This window comes from Phasianus colchicus, chromosome 20, assembly GCF_987193195.1.
Source record: "Phasianus colchicus chromosome 20, bPhaCol1.hap1.1, whole genome shotgun sequence".
In the NCBI taxonomy this organism is placed as follows: Eukaryota; Metazoa; Chordata; class Aves; order Galliformes; family Phasianidae; genus Phasianus; species Phasianus colchicus.
This window is the reverse complement of record NC_143455.1, coordinates 2931418-2949667: the sequence shown is the minus strand read 5'-3', so window position 1 is coordinate 2949667 and position 18250 is coordinate 2931418. Positions and strand designations below refer to the sequence as shown.

Genomic DNA, 18250 nt, shown 5'->3' with positions numbered 1-18250 from the left:
TGGCCGCAGTGTTAAACTCATCGGGCATAGTATTTGTGTTTTGCATTAGAACAACAGCTGATATTATTTTTCCTGCTATGGGTTGTTTTTATGCTCTTGACGAGAAAGAAGTCGCTGTGCTCACGCAACCTTAGATTGGACTGAAATGGCAGCAGCTTTTTCTAGTTTCCTGTTGGGTATGATTTATTCCCTTGCCTCTTACAGTAATGGATTTAATTTTCCTGCAGATTAATTTAAATAAATCTCCAGTATTAGCTGCAGTAGCTGAGTGAGCTTAGCCTCTACTATGACAAGTGTCCTGCTCCATTACATTGTACAGAATGACAGTTTTGATTGCAGTTTGACACGGAGCTGCATGCACACTTGTTAAAAAGCATCTGTTTTTATGAACTTACAGTGCTGCTGGATCTGCTGCACTAAGCACTCATAAAAACTTAATAGTTGTACAGGAATAGTTTTTCATCTTAAAAACAAAAAGAAAAAAAATAACAGGGGGGAAATTTCCATATCCAGCATCAAACAGCGTGTTCTAAATAGCTGACTAATTCACAGCCGTGTCAACGCCGCTCCGTTCTGCCCCTGCAGCATTTTGCAGCTATTCCCAAACCCATTCCTACAGCCTTTCCTTGGGACTGAGGCCATGATTTCTCTCTTGGTTCACCTCTGGGCTGGTGTCACCCAGGCTGTGCTGGCAGCATCAGAGTGGTTCAGGCTGCAGGGGCTTCAGGAGAGCGGAGTCACAGAATGATAGAATGGCCTGTGTTGAAAAGGAGCACAGTGATCATCCAGTCCCAACCTCCTGCTGTGTGCAGGGTCGCCAACCAGCAGCCCAGGCTGCCCAGAGCCACATCCAGCCTGGCCTTGAATGCCTGCAGGGATGGGGCATCCACAGCCTCCTGTTCCCAGGAGTCCCATTCCCTGCTTCCTACAGGGGCAGCTGGGAGGTTGCCTTTTTCAATATGTGACTAACATGCTGTGGTATTTAACTGTATTCTCTTATGCAAAATATTTGCTCTCTCAAGTTGCTTTTCCTTGTGCAATTAAGAAGCTTAAGTCTATTAACTTGGCAGAAGGCACAACACAGATAATGCCTTGGATGCTTCAAAAGAAATAAATCTTCATGTTGTTTGGTAAATATTTTCGTCCTGAAATCCCATTAACTCCCTCACTAAGCAATGAACAAGGAGCTGTGTTCTGAATACGAGCTTCTCAGTTCTTATGGCCTCTCTTAATTATTACAGCAATTAATGGAGACTTTAATGCTTTTCCCACTTGTTGACATTTCTGAGTGCAGTGTTGACTTTGGTCAGTTTAACTCTAAGATAAACTCCTGAAGAATCAGACCAAAAAGAGCTCCAAAGTCAGTAATATTTCTTGCTGATGGCTTATGTTTATGAGCTCTGGTGACAACTGCAAATACAACTTGAAGCTTCATTATCTGATAGGAAATTGCAGCATGTCAGGCTTTCCTATTGACTCAGAAACTCATTGAGCCTGCTGTCTGGCAGCGCATGAGGCTGAGTTCTCCTTCCATCGCGTGGAGCAGACCTACTGCTGCTACAGCAAAAGCACTCCGTGCTGAGAAAGTGCATTAAAAAGAATAGAAAAAAAATCTCCTATGATCACTGTTGGTAATTCGGGGTAATTAGCTTGATTTCTTTGTTTGCTAACACGAATGCAAATCAGGAACGTCTCCGCTGGAACTGGTGGAGTTCCACTGATGTAAGTGAGAGGAAATCCATGAGCGCTGTGCTGAGACCTGCACGCAGCACACAGACAGCCCTGGGGTTTAAAGCAGTGGTTTGAAATCTCCCCGAGGCTTTCAGCACGACTTTGGTTCCCATTTAGAGATCAGCCCCTGCTGAGCTGCTTGGGCTGCTCCCTTGGGTGGTCATTTCAGACAGGTTTTCCTCGTATTTGAGTTAAAACAAATAAAACAAAAACTCCATAAATCTACAGTTCTTCAAGGGAAATGGCTGTAAGAGCTCGGATGCTCATTCCCCGCAGGGAAACATTCCGATATTTTGTTTAGAAAATACCTCGTTTTAAAGGGACTGCCCTGAGATGGTTCCGAATGATAAAAATGTTTCTTTTTGCAGTGGGAGGCTTTCCTCTTGTTTAAACAGGGCACGATTCAAAGCAGACACCGTCACAGCAGCCTTTCCAAGCATTTTTTATCCTGCGTGTAGTTCAACCTTTTTTATTTGGAAACAAGTAAATGCATTCCATTGCCACCGCCACCCTCCTGGCTGCCTTGTTTATTTTCATCCTGTTTTCCAGAAGCTGTCATTGACTGGATTTGGTAAACAAGAAATGAAAAAGGCAGCTTTGTGCTTGTGACATGTCCAAGTCCTTGTAGAAGTGTACACGGTGTGTTTTGAACAGCGTGGTATTCTCTTCATTTCTGGCGTGGCCACATCACGGAGAGGTGGGGGGAGAAACCTCGAGGCTAAAACACAGTTTGATGAGAATAGAAGCCACATCAAAGGGTGGACTAATGGAATGATATAATGCTTACTGTGTCACTTTCCCAAGGGGGATATGGATGACAGTACTTATATTTCAATTATCTATTCACTGCCTGCATAGGATGTTGATTAAATGGTTCTGAGGTATTAGAGTCCTTTTGTAGAGCTCGCGGGAAAGTGGTGATACCACACATTATCCTTAGATCAAAATGTGTATTAGCAGGAAATTATATGGCTCTAACTACATCTCTGTTTTGTTTCTTAAGGCAATGAGGAGGGTGGTTTCAATAACAAACATCGCGTTCGGATTCGTTTCAGCTGCAGCGAAGGACCCGCCAGCTCCTGGTGCAATCCTGTGCCCCAGCAGCCCTGCAGCTCTCAGTGCGGGCATTCCTTTGTAGGCAGCTCCGTTTGCTCAATATAAATCCCGCGGAAACACTTGACCCCTCACGCCTTGCTGCCTTTCAGTTCAGCTGAGGGGCCTTCACCGACCAAATTATTTATCAGAATCCTTAATTGCGCGCGGAACAGTTGATAAATCGGCAGACATTGTGCCCTGCCTCCCGTTAGGAAGCATCCCAGATGCTCATGTATAAACCAGGAGTCACGGTGCATTTGGCTAAATAGCTGCTCCATCTGCTCACAGGGAGCGCTGCTAATGGAGATGTCTTATCCCCCCGTGTCAGCTCCTCGCTGAGGGGCAGAGCCCTGCTTTGTGCCCCTGCTGTCCGCTGGGATGGCCGAAGGACAACGCTTGGAGCCATTGATTTTTACTTTTCCTTTTGTGAGGAATGTGTGAGGAGTGGTTTTCTTCGGAGGCGATGTTAAAATGTTTCCTCTTACGCCGCACAAACAAAGCAAAATGAAGTTTAAAGCCTCAGGATCCTATCTCTGACTCATTCACAGTTTTTTCCTCGTGGCTGTCAAACATTTCAGGTTCATTTTTGTAAATTTTGGCTTAATGCAGTCAGAATCCCCGCACTTTGTTCCGTCTATTAGTATTAAACCTTATCTGGTTTAACCACAACAGCATCATTATTCACGTGGTGCCAAGTGTCGGAGGAAATGTCACTGCTCAACAAGTCCATTACAGAGCTGCCTCTGATTAGGAGCTGCTATACCCTGAGATCTGTTTACAGTAAGTCGTGTTAGAAGTGCATTTCCTTCTGTGAAGGACAGAGTTTATCATGTCTTACACAAGTTATAATTTACATGTTATCGACTTTGCAAGCCAGATATAAAAGAGGTTTTTCTTACAATTTAATTAGCTTCTCTAGCACAGATGCTTGCTCTTTAGTCCTTATTACCAGAAAAGTGCCATTCCTGAGGTTAAGATAATGCAGGGAACTTCTTTGATTTGTTTTATTTAAACTTTTTTGCTAGGGTCCTGGAATCACAGGATTTTTGTATTCTAAATCATGCTGTAAAGGAATATGAGCCACAGTGACTCACAGTGCTGCCTGTGTGTGACAGTATTACCTTTGTGCTCTCTGGGGGTGTATAGGGGTGTAAGTTGATTTTATCTGAATGTTTGTAAAATCTAACTCCAGATGCCAAAATAATAATGCAGGAATCCCAAAACGTGATCATTCCCATTCCTTCTCCCATGGAAAGCAGCAGCTTTGCCGTGGTGCCTGGTAGTTCCTTGTTGAGAAGATGCTTGTAGGCTGCCTCTACTTCTGGTTCAGCTTTCTTCTATAGTTGAGATTTTGGCTTAAGGTTCTTTTCCCAACAGCATTATGCGTGCAGTTGTACTGCAGGGAAGAGGAGCCCTACCTCTGAGCTTGCTAAGCAGCAGAAATGAAGGCTCTGAGGGTTCTGTTCTCGGTGGATAACCTTGGGGCTCTTTCACCTGCCCTGAAGCACCATCAGTGCATCGTGCCCAGTGTTCCCAGCACTCTTGCAGACTTCATTTGTGCTCCTTTCTGTTGGTGCCTGCCACCTCAGTCACTCATTTCAGTTCTCTTACAGTGTATTATACACCTTTTTCTCGTGGACCATTGAGACACTTTTTGCTGCTATCTTTTACATTCTCAGTGCCATCGATCCTAGCAGAATTTCAGATTAGGTTAAGAATACAAGCATATCTAGATTATAACTAGCAAAGAACGGGTAGCTTGGAAAGGTAACTACAGGTTTGGCTTTTGAAAAACTGAATTAGTAACTTGGAAAATAGTTCTCCATTGTAGCAGTGGCTTGCAGACTCTGCAGTGTTCGTGTTCATGGCACCTTCTGCTGAGACTGGGTGTTCTTGGGGTTTATTTTTTTTATTTGCAAGAACAGGTTCTTTGTTCTCTGCTCTCAGTGTCAAAGATAGCTAAAAAAAAAAAAAAGAAAAGGCTGGTTTTAGAGGGCACTGTTGAACCCAAAGTGGTAGAACAAAGCCTGTAGAGAGGCAGCTGCACCCAGGTGTGGTTTAGGAGCATGTTCTGTGCTTAGTCCTCCCTATATCCTATCATCTGCTGGACTTTTCTTTATGCTGCTGTTAAATCTATGGAGTTAAGTTACTATGTTTGAACATAACCAAGCAGTTTTATTGGCACGTTCAGGGATGATGTGAGAGCTGTATTTGACAGTGCTGAAGGTGGAAGTGCTTGGCGATGGTATGTCAGAACCATGGCGTTTAGCATGCAGTGAAATAGAAAAATACGATGAAAAAACTCTTAACATAATTTGCCCTGCTTGAGCACATGTTGTTTGTTCATCTTTGTCCATCATGGCCATCTGACCTAGTGGTTGGCAGCCCTGCCCATGGCTGTTTGCAGCTCGGTGATCCTTAAGGTCCCCTCCAACTTCCGCCATTCTATGATTCTATGGTTTTTCTGCTGATCATTTACCCTCTGGATCTTCCTCATGAATGTTTTGCAGTAACCTTCCCTGGATTTTCTACAGCATTTAGTGCTGTGGACATCTCTCTCTTAGGATAATTTCTACTCTTGCACAATATTTCTATTTGCACAGAAGAAAATATTCCTATTTCCACAGAAGAAATTTCACCTGTCAGGGGATACGGAGCAAACACTTAAAGTGATCCAAGATACCAACTGCATGCTCATAGAGTTGCAGATAGGAAGGTAGGATCTTAAAACTGCAATTTGATGATCTCAACTGCTCACTTACTCTTCCACATAATGATGTCTGCAGCATGGATCCTCCTCCTGCTGCCATCCATCGTCCCAGATGTCTCTGGATGTGCTGAATAACTTCTTTCCTTCATTTTCATTGCTCCCTGGAACATGTTTAGAGTCAGTGATCCTTTTTTGAAGACCGTGTTGATTCATACTCTAGAACTTCAATTTTTTTCCATCTCAATGAGATGGAGAGCTGACCTGAGACTTCTTTACTCGCTGCTTTCTAAGCATTGGCTGCGGGCTAAGCAGCAGCATGTGTTAGATTTAATCACTCTAAATCACAGAAAAATGTTTCTGGAGAGAACATATTATCCAGTCTGTTTGTCAGCTGGCCTCTGGTTCTTACACAGAGAGAGAACTGAGATTTTGAAATAAAATGAATGGATCACTTAACTGCCATGCTGTAAGGTTAGGTTTGTTAGGTTAAAGAGGAGGATTTAGTTTAAATATTATGGGGGACATTTTTCAAATTTACTGTGGGTTTGTCTTGTAAGCACTTTAACAAAATATTTACATTTTTGTGACTGCAGGGAAGCTGTGAATATTATTATTCACCCCTTCACTCCTACCTAACAGAGACATATAACAAGGAGCGTGCTGACGCTCGGCGGGGTTGCTCAGGGTTGTTATGGTTAGTGTTCTGCTGTGTATAGCAAACGTAATGAGAGCATAAACATTGGAGAAGTAGGGCTTCTTTTCATTTTTATTTTTTTTTTTTACCTTGAGGGAAGTGATGGAGCCCAATTGGTGTTTCTGCTTAATACCAAAGGGCAGCATAAAAAGTTTTATTTCTGTCTGACCGCGCCGTTAATAAACTGCAAGTGTTCCCAGGCTGTGTTAGGCTGTCTCATCCCACAGCTGGGCTGCTATGGTTCCATCCTTCAGCTGAGTCTCAAACATTGGAGCAATGGAGGAGCAGATCCCAGCATCACTTCCATGGAGCTGGCTGGTGGAACGGGCAGGAGATGCTCAGAAGGCCCCATGCTGAGGGTGGAACTCCAGTTTTTCTTATTTTAAGCTGAGCTGAACGCCCTCTCGTTAGCATGAACGTAGCATCTTCGTGGAAACTTCCAGTGAAATCAATTGAACCGGTTTTGATTTATGCGAGCGTAAAAAAGAGGGATGTGTCCTTCAAGATGAAATGATTCTTTTAAATTAGCCCTGTTTGTTTATGATAGTTTTAAAGTCCCCGACATTGGCAAGGGAGACAGAACATCTGCAGCTCAGATTCTTGAGGAGCGAGGGAAACTAATTGCCTCCAATTTGGTTAAAATACAGTGTCAATTACTCCTTTAAACAACAGTGATACACAGCCTTGACAGTGAGGCTTGGGCTCCATGCATGGGTTGTTTCTTCACTGGGAGAGAAACGAATTGACATAGACATGGGATATTTTATCCTCATTTTATTTATTTACACTAAGTAAGCTTCTGAACAAGTATATTGGATAGCAAAGCCAGAGCTTGCTTGGCAGTTTAGTGCCCAAACTCCTGAAAGCAGCTCCCCAACAGCACCCAGCCAGCAATGCTGTTCATCCATCACTCAGCTCTGTGAGTGCCAAAGTTCTCACTTTCTGGCATTCCTGGGGATATCCAGAGATGGCTCAGTGCTGGGTCTGCCCCATGGCCCTGCTGCTCTTCCCAGTGTCCTGCAAACCACCTCCACGATGACAAAGTCAGGTCTCAGTGCCTTTGGATGGGCAGCTCTCGTCAAAGAGATGTGCACCGTAAGGCACTGTGTGTGAAGTTTAGGGCTGTAAACCCTCCAGCAAGAGACAGTGCTTGATGGCAGTCAGAGCCCCTGACATAGGGCTGCCCCAAACCCAGCTCATCAGGCTTTTGGAAGCACCCCCTCTCAGACTGGTTCTTCTTCAGCTCAGATTTTGCATTAGAAGTCATTCTTAGAAAGTTTCATATATATGTATGTTTATTTATTTATTTAGATGTGGGGAACAATACAGTCCAACAGGAGGTTATCAGCATCTCTCTTATCATTACCCCTAGAAACTGCATTGCAAAAAGCCAGTCACAAAAACATCAGCAGGCAGAATTGCAACGAGTGGCTTCCCACTATCTTGACAATTGTGGTAATGTCATAAATTGATATAAAATGCACTTCTTGCAGTGCATGCAGAATGTGGTGTGCTGCAGAAACACAGCTTTTTGGATGAGATGCCTGCTGGGAATTTGCTCACAATGCAGACCAGAGGTTGAATCACTGGCAGAATGAAGATTTCTTTTCTCTGCTAGTTAAGGTTTAACATTGAGTAATTCATTAAGGGAATGAAAATTGAGATTTGACAATGCCCCATTCATTTGCTCCTCCTAAAGGACATCTTGTCAATCACTGGTGGTAAATGATAGACAAGTCCATATTCTGGTGCTTGGAGCCGAGAGGAAAAAAAAATCAAATTCCCAATTAAAAAGTTTCATGTTTTAATTTTAAAATAAATCATCCTCCAGCCCTCGTCATGAGTCACAAACTTTCTTCCATGACTGAGAGAGGACAAATGGGTACATATGAGCACCTCCATCAGGAGGTCTGGACGCTTTTCATGCTGTTCAGCCACAGCGTAGCCATGGAGGGTGGTTTGGGAAGGGGAGAGCAGGTCACGGGTGTTCAGTGAAGCTGATGCTGAATCAAATCTACATGAAAGAAGAAAGGAGTCTAGCAAGAGATCAGTGTAAAGCTATTTTTTAGTTGGAAAAAAATACCATTCCGCGAAACGAATCAAATCGGTAATTGAAAGCTATCGCTGCATATAAAAATATTGTGTTAGTCATGCTTCAAGCACCGTATGAAATAAAGATGTGCTGTCTCAAGGCTGCACTGATTGGGGTCACGCTGCACTACTTTGATTTAGGCTCTCAGGTCCGAGTGTGGATGTTTTTTCTATCAGGTGCATCCCCCCGTCTATCCGAAGGGCTCTTCTGGAATTTAATACCTTTTGCAGAGAAATTAAAATCATTTTAGAAAAATCACCACTCATTCATTCATGATGAAGCTACTGAGCCAGGCAGCGTTGTTCCAGTTTCAGTTTCCATTAGCTTTGTTGTTATTACTATATAACTTTTACAGCTGACAATGGTCGTGAATATGGTTTTTATTACTAAATATATAAATATGCAGCCTGAAAGGATTTGTGTGGAAAGTTAAAATTCAATTTCGCTGTTGGTAGATTGCCATCATTCAGTTGTCTGCCATGATTACTAATTGGGTTTGAAAGATCTGCTCCTTGCTTTGAGCTTCGAAGCTGTCGGAGTGGTTTTTTTAACCTCCCATCACAATCATCTCAGGGAAGCTACCGTTGCTATTCGGGGCAAAATTTGCCTTTTGCAGCTTTCTGGCTCGTTTTTTTGCCATCAGCTGAGTGCCAGAAGGCTGCCCCGCTTCTGGCTGCAGGCATCTGGGGAAGCAGGGCTGGAAACTGTGCAAACGCAGTCCAGATGTGTGCTGGAAAAAGACGGACTTCCCTCCCCATTACCTAAGTCAGAGGAGCAGGAAGGCTTCTATACGGTCATATGTTGTTGCAGTGCGTAACGTCCTCGGCTCCTTGCTTTCCTTCCAAGTGAGGTGGGATTGCTTGTAGCTGCGAGGCTCAGAGGCCTTCCTGAATCCTCTTGGTGGGTCTCAAAGAGTTTTCAAGGAGGGTTCAGCAGTTCTGATCCTTCAAGAAATAAATAAAAAGTAAGAATCTGCAGGCTGAAGGAGGTGGCCCAGACATAGCTGAGCTCCTTATGGCAGTTGTGATGATCCCACCCTGGCACTGGTTTTTTGGACTGGTTTTTGGCAGTCCTTCATGTTGTCTGGCCACAGGAGCTGAGAAGATGCCAAGAGACGAGCAGAAGTGCAGAGGTGGTGGTTTTCTGAATGGAGCCAGGTAGATTGGGAGTGGGGAGTTCTGTGGATCCTCTCTCATGGAGTCAGCTTTCATGGCTGTAGGAATGGCCAAAGGGACGAGACTTCAGTTTGTATAACCTCTTGTTTCTGTTGGAAAATGCAAAAACCTCAGCCCGATGCTTTTGTCTGAGCTTGTAATTGGCTTCAGAAGCCTGAATAGCTTCTTGCTGACCTGGAAAAAGTTGGGAAGAGGGGCTTCCTCTGTCAGCCGGGCTGGCAAGGAGTCTGGGCACATTTTTAGTACCTACCCATTCCAGAAATAATAAGTAGCTTATGATGCTTACTCCCCAAATCTGATTTTAATTATGGCTTTGGAGCAGCATTCTTGCACTGGACTTCTGTCTCAGACCAAGATGGCAGAATGGAGCCTCTGGGATGCGGACCGGGCTGGTATTGCTCTGCCAGTGGCTCCCTTAGAGCCCCACTATTTTCAGCCCAACCTGGTTGCGGCTGTTCCTCTTCTTATTGCAGCAGATTGTTTTGACACTCTTTGCAACTGAAATCTTCATCCAGAGTAACAATATTGAGGTTGGTCTGAGGCATCAATCTCACCTTTACTGCCTCCTTTCCCTGTCCTGATGGAGGGTGATGCGAAATGTCAGTGGGGCATTTGTTCCCTGCATCCCATTTCTCACCATCCCCTCCTCCTACTGGTTTTGGGTCTTCATCCTGCATTGGACAGAATGGCCTTGTAATAAGGTCTAATACAAAATACTCAACTGAGAATGTAAACATTTCAGTCTGCTGAGGTGTTCTGTGCATGCTGCACTAAACAAAAGGGCACTGTTGTTTTGTTTGATCTGTTTTGGTTTTTTTTTTCCCACTTTGCTATTTTGGAAGTGGATGATGTTTCCATAAAAGGTTTTTGACAGACAGGGAGAAGAGAGGATTTGTTTTATTACTTTCTGTATTAGGCTTTGAATCTAATTTTCGAACATAAGCACTTCTGCTTCACCTGAAAAATATGCAGGCGGTCTTAAATGGACACTTAGACTCAAGCTTTCACTTTAATGTAAATACATTCTGCGTGCCCAATTTCCCATTAACGCAAGGTCACAAATTAAGTTTCTTATGTATTTACACAACATCTGAACATGAATTGCATGCAACTGCTGATTGCTTGAAAGCACCTATTCAGAATGCGTGGTATGGCTGTGCTGTGTCTGAGTGTCAGTGTATTCACAGAGCCACGTCCAAGTGTTAGATGCTGATACTGGAATTTGTCATATTTCTGAAGGCTGATATGTTTTGAGAGGAAATTTTACGTAGTTTGTGGTTTTTAACACCACTGTTTTTAAATTTGTTATTTTGCTTTTTTAATTTGTGGTCCTATCAGTACTTTGATGACCATCTTCCCAAAATGCTTTGCCAAAGGCAGCATGGGAGAGCATGCACAGTAGTGAAGCTATTGATCTTGTACACATTAAGCTTGCTAATGCTGCTGTGAAATAGGTAAGATAATACGTTAATTTTATAGATGGGCAAATGCTTTAATTTGTTTTCCCCTTTTCATTTTTCCAAGTAACACTGAGAGTCAATAAGTACTGTTAGCCATGACTCTGGAGCCTATTAAATAATCATGCTTCACACACACGTGTGTGAGATCATTTGATACGTGCAACCAGCTCATCTGTAAGTGTCACCTACATCCAAAGATGCTGCTATTGCTCATGGATCACAGCAGGCTGCTGTGCTGCCCACGTCACCATCAGCAGTGCGATGGGTGGGGGTCCTCTCCTGGGCACCGTTACTGGGATGGGTTCATTGTGGGTGAGCTGAGCAGGAGAGATCTCAGCAAATTTTCCTTGGACCCGGTGGGGTTTGGCTGTTCGGTGCTCAAGCTGAAGTTCTCTCAGGAGCTTTTAGCTGAATGTCAGTGTCTGTGAGCAGTATTATTGGACATTTGCATTCTCAATGAAGGAGAGAAGAGGGATGAGGCAGAACCACCGGTTTTTGGTTTTCCTGGAGGAGGTGTCGTATGTGGTGACATACGTGGGTATTTTAGCGTTGAAATGTGCAGAGAACTCATTTGGCACTTGCAGTATTTTTCCAGAGTCTGATTTTAATCAGTCAAATAACTGAAACCAACTCCTCCCAAGAATCCATCATAAAACCCAGTTTCTTACTCAATATGTTTGCTTTCCCAGCTAGCTGCTTGGCCAATTTTCCAATGGAAGATTGCCTTTTTTTTTTCCCATGGGAGTGATTCCCTCAGCATAAGTGAACGCCCAAGTGAAATGAGGCTTATGTACCAGCGTCTGTCATCAGCTTGCACTTACTGGAGGGGTTGGTTTAGGGATGAAGGAAACCAGCAGAGACCCCGTAGCCCATTCTCAATGCTGCATGAGAATTTCCTGGTGCTGGAGTCCCCTGTACCTGCGTTCCTAGGAGGACTTTGTGGACCTTACGTGGTGACAGAGCTGGTGACAGCTCAGCATCACAGCCCTCCTCCTTCTGCACGCTGGGATCCTCATCCCCTGTGCTGTCTCAGTGAGGTGCAGGCAAGGAACTGTGTGCCAAACCAGTGAGCATCATACCTCATATGGGAGTTCTGACAGATCTTATGTGAGCAAGGAGATGTATCATGGTCCCTAGGAGACCATCAACTGTTAGAAATCAGGGTGCCCTTAAACTGCTGTGACTTAAAGTTGGTCAAGTGTTCCTTCTTAAAGTCTTCTCAGACACAAAAGTAAGAACTGCTCCAATAATTGAAAACTCTCTGCCTTTTCCTCAAATATTGCCTCTTTCCCCATGAGGCGTTGCTTCTACATCTCCCAGTCCTTATCAGTACGATGTATTTATGGGAGAGTGAGCTGAATTCTGCCTCATGTATCACCAAGAAAGCAAGGTCCTAATTTCTGAGTGTGTTGTCTTTGTAATGCCGAGGCATTTTATGGGGCAGAAATAACAAAGCTGAATCATCAGATCACAGCTGGAGTTTCTGATCTCAGTTGGAGTTTCATGGTGCAGGCCCTTGTCAGTCAGACAATTACTCTTTGAGAAGGATTTTACAGTTCCTTGGTTTTAAGGAAACACTGGAGAGAAGTAGAAAATAGGATGCTTTCAAGGTGTCTAAAACTGCATGTGAAGAACGGCCATTGTTGACTTGATGCCCTCCTCTGAGATCATGAGCAATGTACAGACATTGAACAAAAAAATCAAACTGCCTTCAGGAACCTCCTTTTGAAAAGAAGCAAAAATTAAAGAAATGAGAAACAAAAAGGAGGTTTGTTTACAAGGAGGTGAACAACTTCTTTGGAATCTTGTCATTTCACCTTCCCATTCTGCTAAAGCCACATCTTGTATTTTCCTGCTCTGTCAGTCAGATCCTGCGGAGCTGCTGGTGCTGCAGGGAAGCAGTGCTTGAGGTGAGCATGGCTTGGTGCTCCCTGCTTCTGCTCCCATCTCCTGAGCAAGGGATGAAGGAAATACTGAATTTCTTATCAAATGCTGTGGGTTCCCCATCCCTGCAGTTGCCCAAGGCCAGGCTGGATGGGCTCTGGGCAGCCTCATCTGGTATGGGGTAACCAGCCCACGGCAGGGGGTGGAACTGGATGATCCTTAAGGTCCCTTCCAACCCAACCATTCTGTGATTCTGTGGTTCCGTGATTAAATTCTGGTGTCAGCCCTTCATCACCAGCTCTGGATGCACGCTGGGCCTTTCATCTGGAGGAACGCAGCCGAGTCTTCACTCTCGATTAGTGAGAAGAGAGCTCACTGCGTTGGGTCAAACCGAGTCCTCATTGAGGACATGCACCCCATGGGAGTGCCCAGTTCTGAGGGTCCCGCTGGTCTTTTGTCACCTCCAGTGCATGCATTGTGCCAGTCTGGTGCTCAGCTGTACGTCTGGCTCTATTTTATTCAGCAATCAGTCAGGATGGATTTGTTTAACCAAAACCAGTCAGGCTTTCACTATAGAGGGGCAACACGCAGAAGGAGCCGTGTTTGTAGTCAGTGCTGAGACACCTCACCGTGCAGATTGTGTTGTGCTGCCTTTGCATAGCAGAGCACTGCTAGCTGCAAACCCAAAGGGCACAGCACCTCCTGGCTCCCTTTGCAGTATGTTCTCAAACTGTAGGCCTTGATTTGTTGTTGGGCAGCCAGGCAGCACCCTGCTCCATCTGTTCCTGCCTGGAACCTGCCCGCAGCCAGCACCAGGGTGTACATGTGCCCTATTACCTGTGTTGGGATGTATTGGCTCAGTCAATTTAATTTGAATCAGAGGCAGATTTTTGGTGTGAGATTTGCTTGCTGTAGTTCTTGTGGTTATTTAGGATTTTCATACAGTACTGGTTTGATGAAGGTTTTAAAAAAGTAGGTTTTTTTGGTTGATAAAACTCCCATAAAATTCATCCCCACCAACAAACTCTCCTTATGAGGCTGGAGCAGTGTTTGCAACACATATTTTAGGGTTAAAGATTTGACCAGAGGGTAGAGTGATGGTAGAATACAAAGGCTACATAGTTTTAAATGAGACAAATGTGTAAAGCTAAAGTTCACACGCAGACATTTGCTGCCAGCATTTATTTTCTGCTCTTATATGTATGACTGAAAGTGTGTATTTAATGCAGCTCAGTTAATGGCATTTTTCTCCCTTCCAGAGGTCTCCCACACTTTTCAGTATCTAAAGGGAGGCTGTAAGAAAGAAGGGGACAGACTCTTAAGCACGGTCTGATGTGACAGGACAAAGGGAAATGGTTTCATTTAGGTTGGATATACACTATGGGTGGTGAGGCAGTGGCACAGGTTGCCCAGAGAGGCAGTGATGCCCCATCCCTGCAGGCAGCCAAGGTCAGGGGATGGGCTGTGAGCACTGATGGAGCTGTGGGTGTCCCTGCTCAGTGCAGGGGTTGGGACCAAATGGCTTTTAAGAGTCTCTTCCAACTCCAACCGTTCTGTGATTCCATAATTATTTCTCTCAGTGGCATTTAGTTCTCATCCCACTTTACCAGATACCCCTGAACAAGTGCATGCAAAGAGATCTCCACCAGCAGCAAATGTGTTGACCTGATGCAAAGGAACACAAATAAAGCTTCCTCTGTGTTTCATCATGGTGCTTGCTGCCCGCGAATGTGGTTTTGGTAGCCAAACAAAAAATCCTTGTTCATTGTGTTTGGATGTTTATTGTGGAACTTATTAGCAGAAGTTTACACAGCTTCAACCACTTTCTTACACATTTTAACAGTTTCCAACTTTCCCTGAGCTTGTAGAGCTCTTGCATCAACAGAAATAATTAGCATCTTTTTTCTGTTTGGTTCTTTCAGGCAAGCCTGAAATATCTTTGGTTAATTCCACACTTAGAAGATAAGATTTAATTTTGGTTTTGTTACCAGAGTGGCTTTGCTGTGCTACCACTGCCTAGCACAGTCTGTAAGCTAAATGGCAACGCAAAGAATTCAGTCATTTTCAGTAAAGCCAAAAATTACTTTGTTTCTGTTAGCATAATTTCAAAATGATTGAATGTGCTCCTTTCCTCTTAAATGCTTCCTCATTTTGTGTCTAACTCTGTTGTATTTCAGCCAAAGAGCCCCTTGGAAAATTGCAATCAGTTACAATCCTGGCTCTGAACACTGAGTGCCATTTCCAGAGGTCAAAATTTACTAAGATTACAATAAAAGAAAATGATCTGCTGGAAAGCACCGATTGCGTTGACCTCCATAGCTTAAACTTATTTGGCAAACACAGCAGTGAGGAGTATGAGAATAACCTCTCATGGCAAATCTGTGGCTGCCTAGTCTAGCGGGGGGCAACCAGCACAGGGCAGAGGGTTGGAACTGGGTGGGCTTTCAGGTCCCCTCCAACCCAACCATTCTATGATTCTGTGACACTACAAAGATAGTATTTTAGAAAGGCATGCCCTACAATGGAGCCAGATGTGAGAATCTCAAGTAACAAAAATCCGTAAAAAATAACAAAAATCCAATGTTAGCTTTCTAGGGGAGTAGGAAGAAGTGCAAAGGGAGAGATGCAGTCATCATCCTCTAATGCAACCCCTGCTCTCCTCCCGCAGCCCCCTGCTTGCTGTATGCTTTGCAGCATCTTGCGGTGTGCCAGGCATTGCCCTGCTGACCATGGGGGTCAACCCCCTCACCGGTGCTCTTGGAGCGTTCAACATATTCCTGTACACCTGCTGTTACACACCCATGAAGAGAATGAGCATCGCCAACACTTGGGTGGGAGCTGTCGTCGGAGCCATTCCCCCTGTCATGGGCTGGACGGCAGCGACTGGAAGCCTTGATGCTGGTAAGTGGAAAATCCATGTTGACATCTCGGGGAATCGGTTGTTAGTTTTGCCTTTGGGACAGCTAAAAATACCAGAACAAAAGGCAGTGTGTAATGGTTTTTCTTAAGCTCTGCTCTTTCTGCTTGTTGGCCTGGTAGTGCTTCAGAAGTACAGCTATTATGGTAAAAGCATGAGAAAATATTGTTACGTCACAGTAGCATGACGATTGAACAAATAGGCATGATGGTATCAGTCCTCTTATGGGGGCATTTAAGAGCATACATGAGATAGTAAAAGAATATGTCCTAAACAGTATGTGTTTAGAACATATTCAAAAGAATATTAAGAGAGGAGTGTGGTTCACGCGGAAGAAAATACCAATCTCATTCATCCATCTCAATGTGGTGCCCAAACTGGAGTATGCTCCAGTATGGAGTATGATTTCTGATAATGGAAATCAACTTAGGATTCTGTGGCCTCTCCCACGGCCAGGAGAAACCTACATTGATAGGGACAGCAACTGCAGCAGTGTCATCAATAACACAGAGACTTTTCCTTAAAATAAAGGAATAAAATATATCATCTTTAAAAATATACCAAGATCGCTGTTGTTCTCCCCCACCCCCCGAGCCGTGCTCAGCAGCGCAGTGGGTGCCGGCCTAGCGCCGCCTCTTGGGGGACGGGGGCGAATCCGGGGGGCAGCTGCTGGCCCTCCTCTTCGGGGGGCGTCGGGGCCCCCCAGGCGAGCGGTCCGTGCCCTGGGCGGAGGGGCCCGCTGCCGCCGCCTGCCCCGGCTGCTCCTGCGGCTCCTGCGGGGACACGGGGGCGGCGGGTTGGGGCTCGGGCCCCCCATGAGGGACGCCGGGGAGCTGCTCAGCGCCGGGGCCCGCAGGGCTGGCGGAGCGGCCCGGGCCGGAGGCGGGAGGCTCCTGCTGGGAGGCGGCGGGGCTGGGGGTGGCCGCGGGGCCGTCCTGCCCTCCTGCTTCACGGGCAGCCTGGCTGTCCTGCCGCGGGCGGAGCTCTGGGCCGTACAGGGCCGTCACGGTGTCGATGAGCCCCGCCACAAACTGCTCTGTGCGGTCTCCCAGATGTGACTCGCACATCAGGATCAGGGCATCCTCGTCCAGCCCGTATGTCCACAGGAGGTTCATGACAGCGGTCCGCGCTGCAATCACCTCCCACCACTCATCTCCGGTGATGATCTCGAGCTCCTGCTGGAGCCACCGGAGCAGTGGTTCGAGGTCTCCCGGATGTCCTTGGAAGAAGTCCGCCCTGACCTGGGGTGGGAAGCCGTGCTCGGGAGCCTCGAGCTGCGGCTCTGCAGTGCCCTGCTGCTGCTCCTGCTCCTCCTCGGAGTGCTCTGCAGGCTGCGGGATGGGGCACTCCAGGTAATCCTCCTCTGCCCACACCGAGTACCGGATGGCCTCGATGCTCTTCTTGCACACAGCACAGGTGGGCTGCTGCTTTGCCCACCGCAGCACACAGCCCAAGCAGAGCTGGTGCAGGCAGGGCATCACGTAGGCCGCCTCGTCCCGGTTCTGCCCACAGACGGGGCAGGTCCAGTCCGAGGGCAGCTGCATGGCCCCGGGTGTGCGGTGGGCTGGGGAGAGCCGAGGTGGGAAAGCCGCTCCCCTGAGTGGCGCTGCAGCGGGCTGGAGCTGTCGGCAGCTGCAAAAGAGAAGAGGCCGCGGTCACTCGCTGTCCCCGGGGCAGCGGCAGCAGCGATGCCCCGGTCCCTCAGCACCGAGCCCCGGCCCTGCTCCCCGCCGCCCGCCCCGGGGCCGTGTCCCCGCACCGCTCACCTCCGCTGCTGCAAGCGCACCCCGCGGGGCCCCGGCTGCCTGAGCCAGGCAGGGCCGGGGGAACGCTGGCGATGCCGCGGGCTGAGCACCAGGAACTGCTGCCGGCAGCCCCACAGCACGGCCCAAACCAACTCTCGTTCACGCCTCCAAGTCTCGCTGCTGCGCTCAACCGGAGTCCAGGCACGAGTGATGCTGGGCTCTGCCGCGCCCCAGTTTCTGCAGGGAGGCTCAGTGAGGTCACAGCCGTCTCCCGCTGCTGTCACAGCCCCTTGGTCGGTGACCTCACAGCGCAGGGCTGCGTGCAGTGGGGCACCAGGCTGGGCCTACATCATTATCACCCTCATCATTCAGTGACTGCCCTTTGTGATGGTGATAGATCTGGGAAAATAAAGGTTGCACACCTTTCCTATCTCCACGCAAATCCTTCTTCCGTGTATTTATTTTTGAGACACACTTTTTGTCCTGTTCTGGTTCTCATGCAGTACCAAGTGCTGGCAATGTCTTTGTCTGGGTTCCTTTCTGTACCAGGTGCTCACAGCACTGCAGGCTGTTTGCTCATGCCTTCCTGTGCAACCTGCAGTAGGGAACCTGCATTAGTGGGGCTTCACTGGGTGACCTGAGGGGCCTTCTAGCCTCTACAGTTCTGGGATTCTGTGTTATAATTTCAGTATTAAACCCATAGAGTTAGATCTAACTTTTGAGTTGGGAGCTTTCAGATGGAAAAGT

At 46.4% G+C, this 18250-nt stretch overlaps 2 protein-coding genes across 2 annotated transcripts in view; one reads left to right on the top strand and one right to left on the bottom strand.

The window, feature by feature from the left end:
- COX10 (cytochrome c oxidase assembly factor heme A:farnesyltransferase COX10) overlaps positions 1–18250 on the top strand; it is a 96233-nt gene that overhangs the window by 64332 nt on the left and 13651 nt on the right. The window contains exon 6 of the mRNA XM_031599182.2: positions 15510–15742. Coding sequence (XP_031455042.2) covers positions 15510–15742 — 233 coding nt within the window. The remainder of the gene's footprint in view (positions 1–15509; positions 15743–18250) is intronic.
- LOC149915352 (uncharacterized) lies at positions 16382–17303 on the bottom strand. Its single transcript, XM_090122034.1, has one exon. The coding sequence runs from the start codon at positions 17300–17302 to the stop codon at positions 16382–16384; it is 921 nt and encodes a 306-aa protein (XP_089978160.1). The 5' UTR covers position 17303.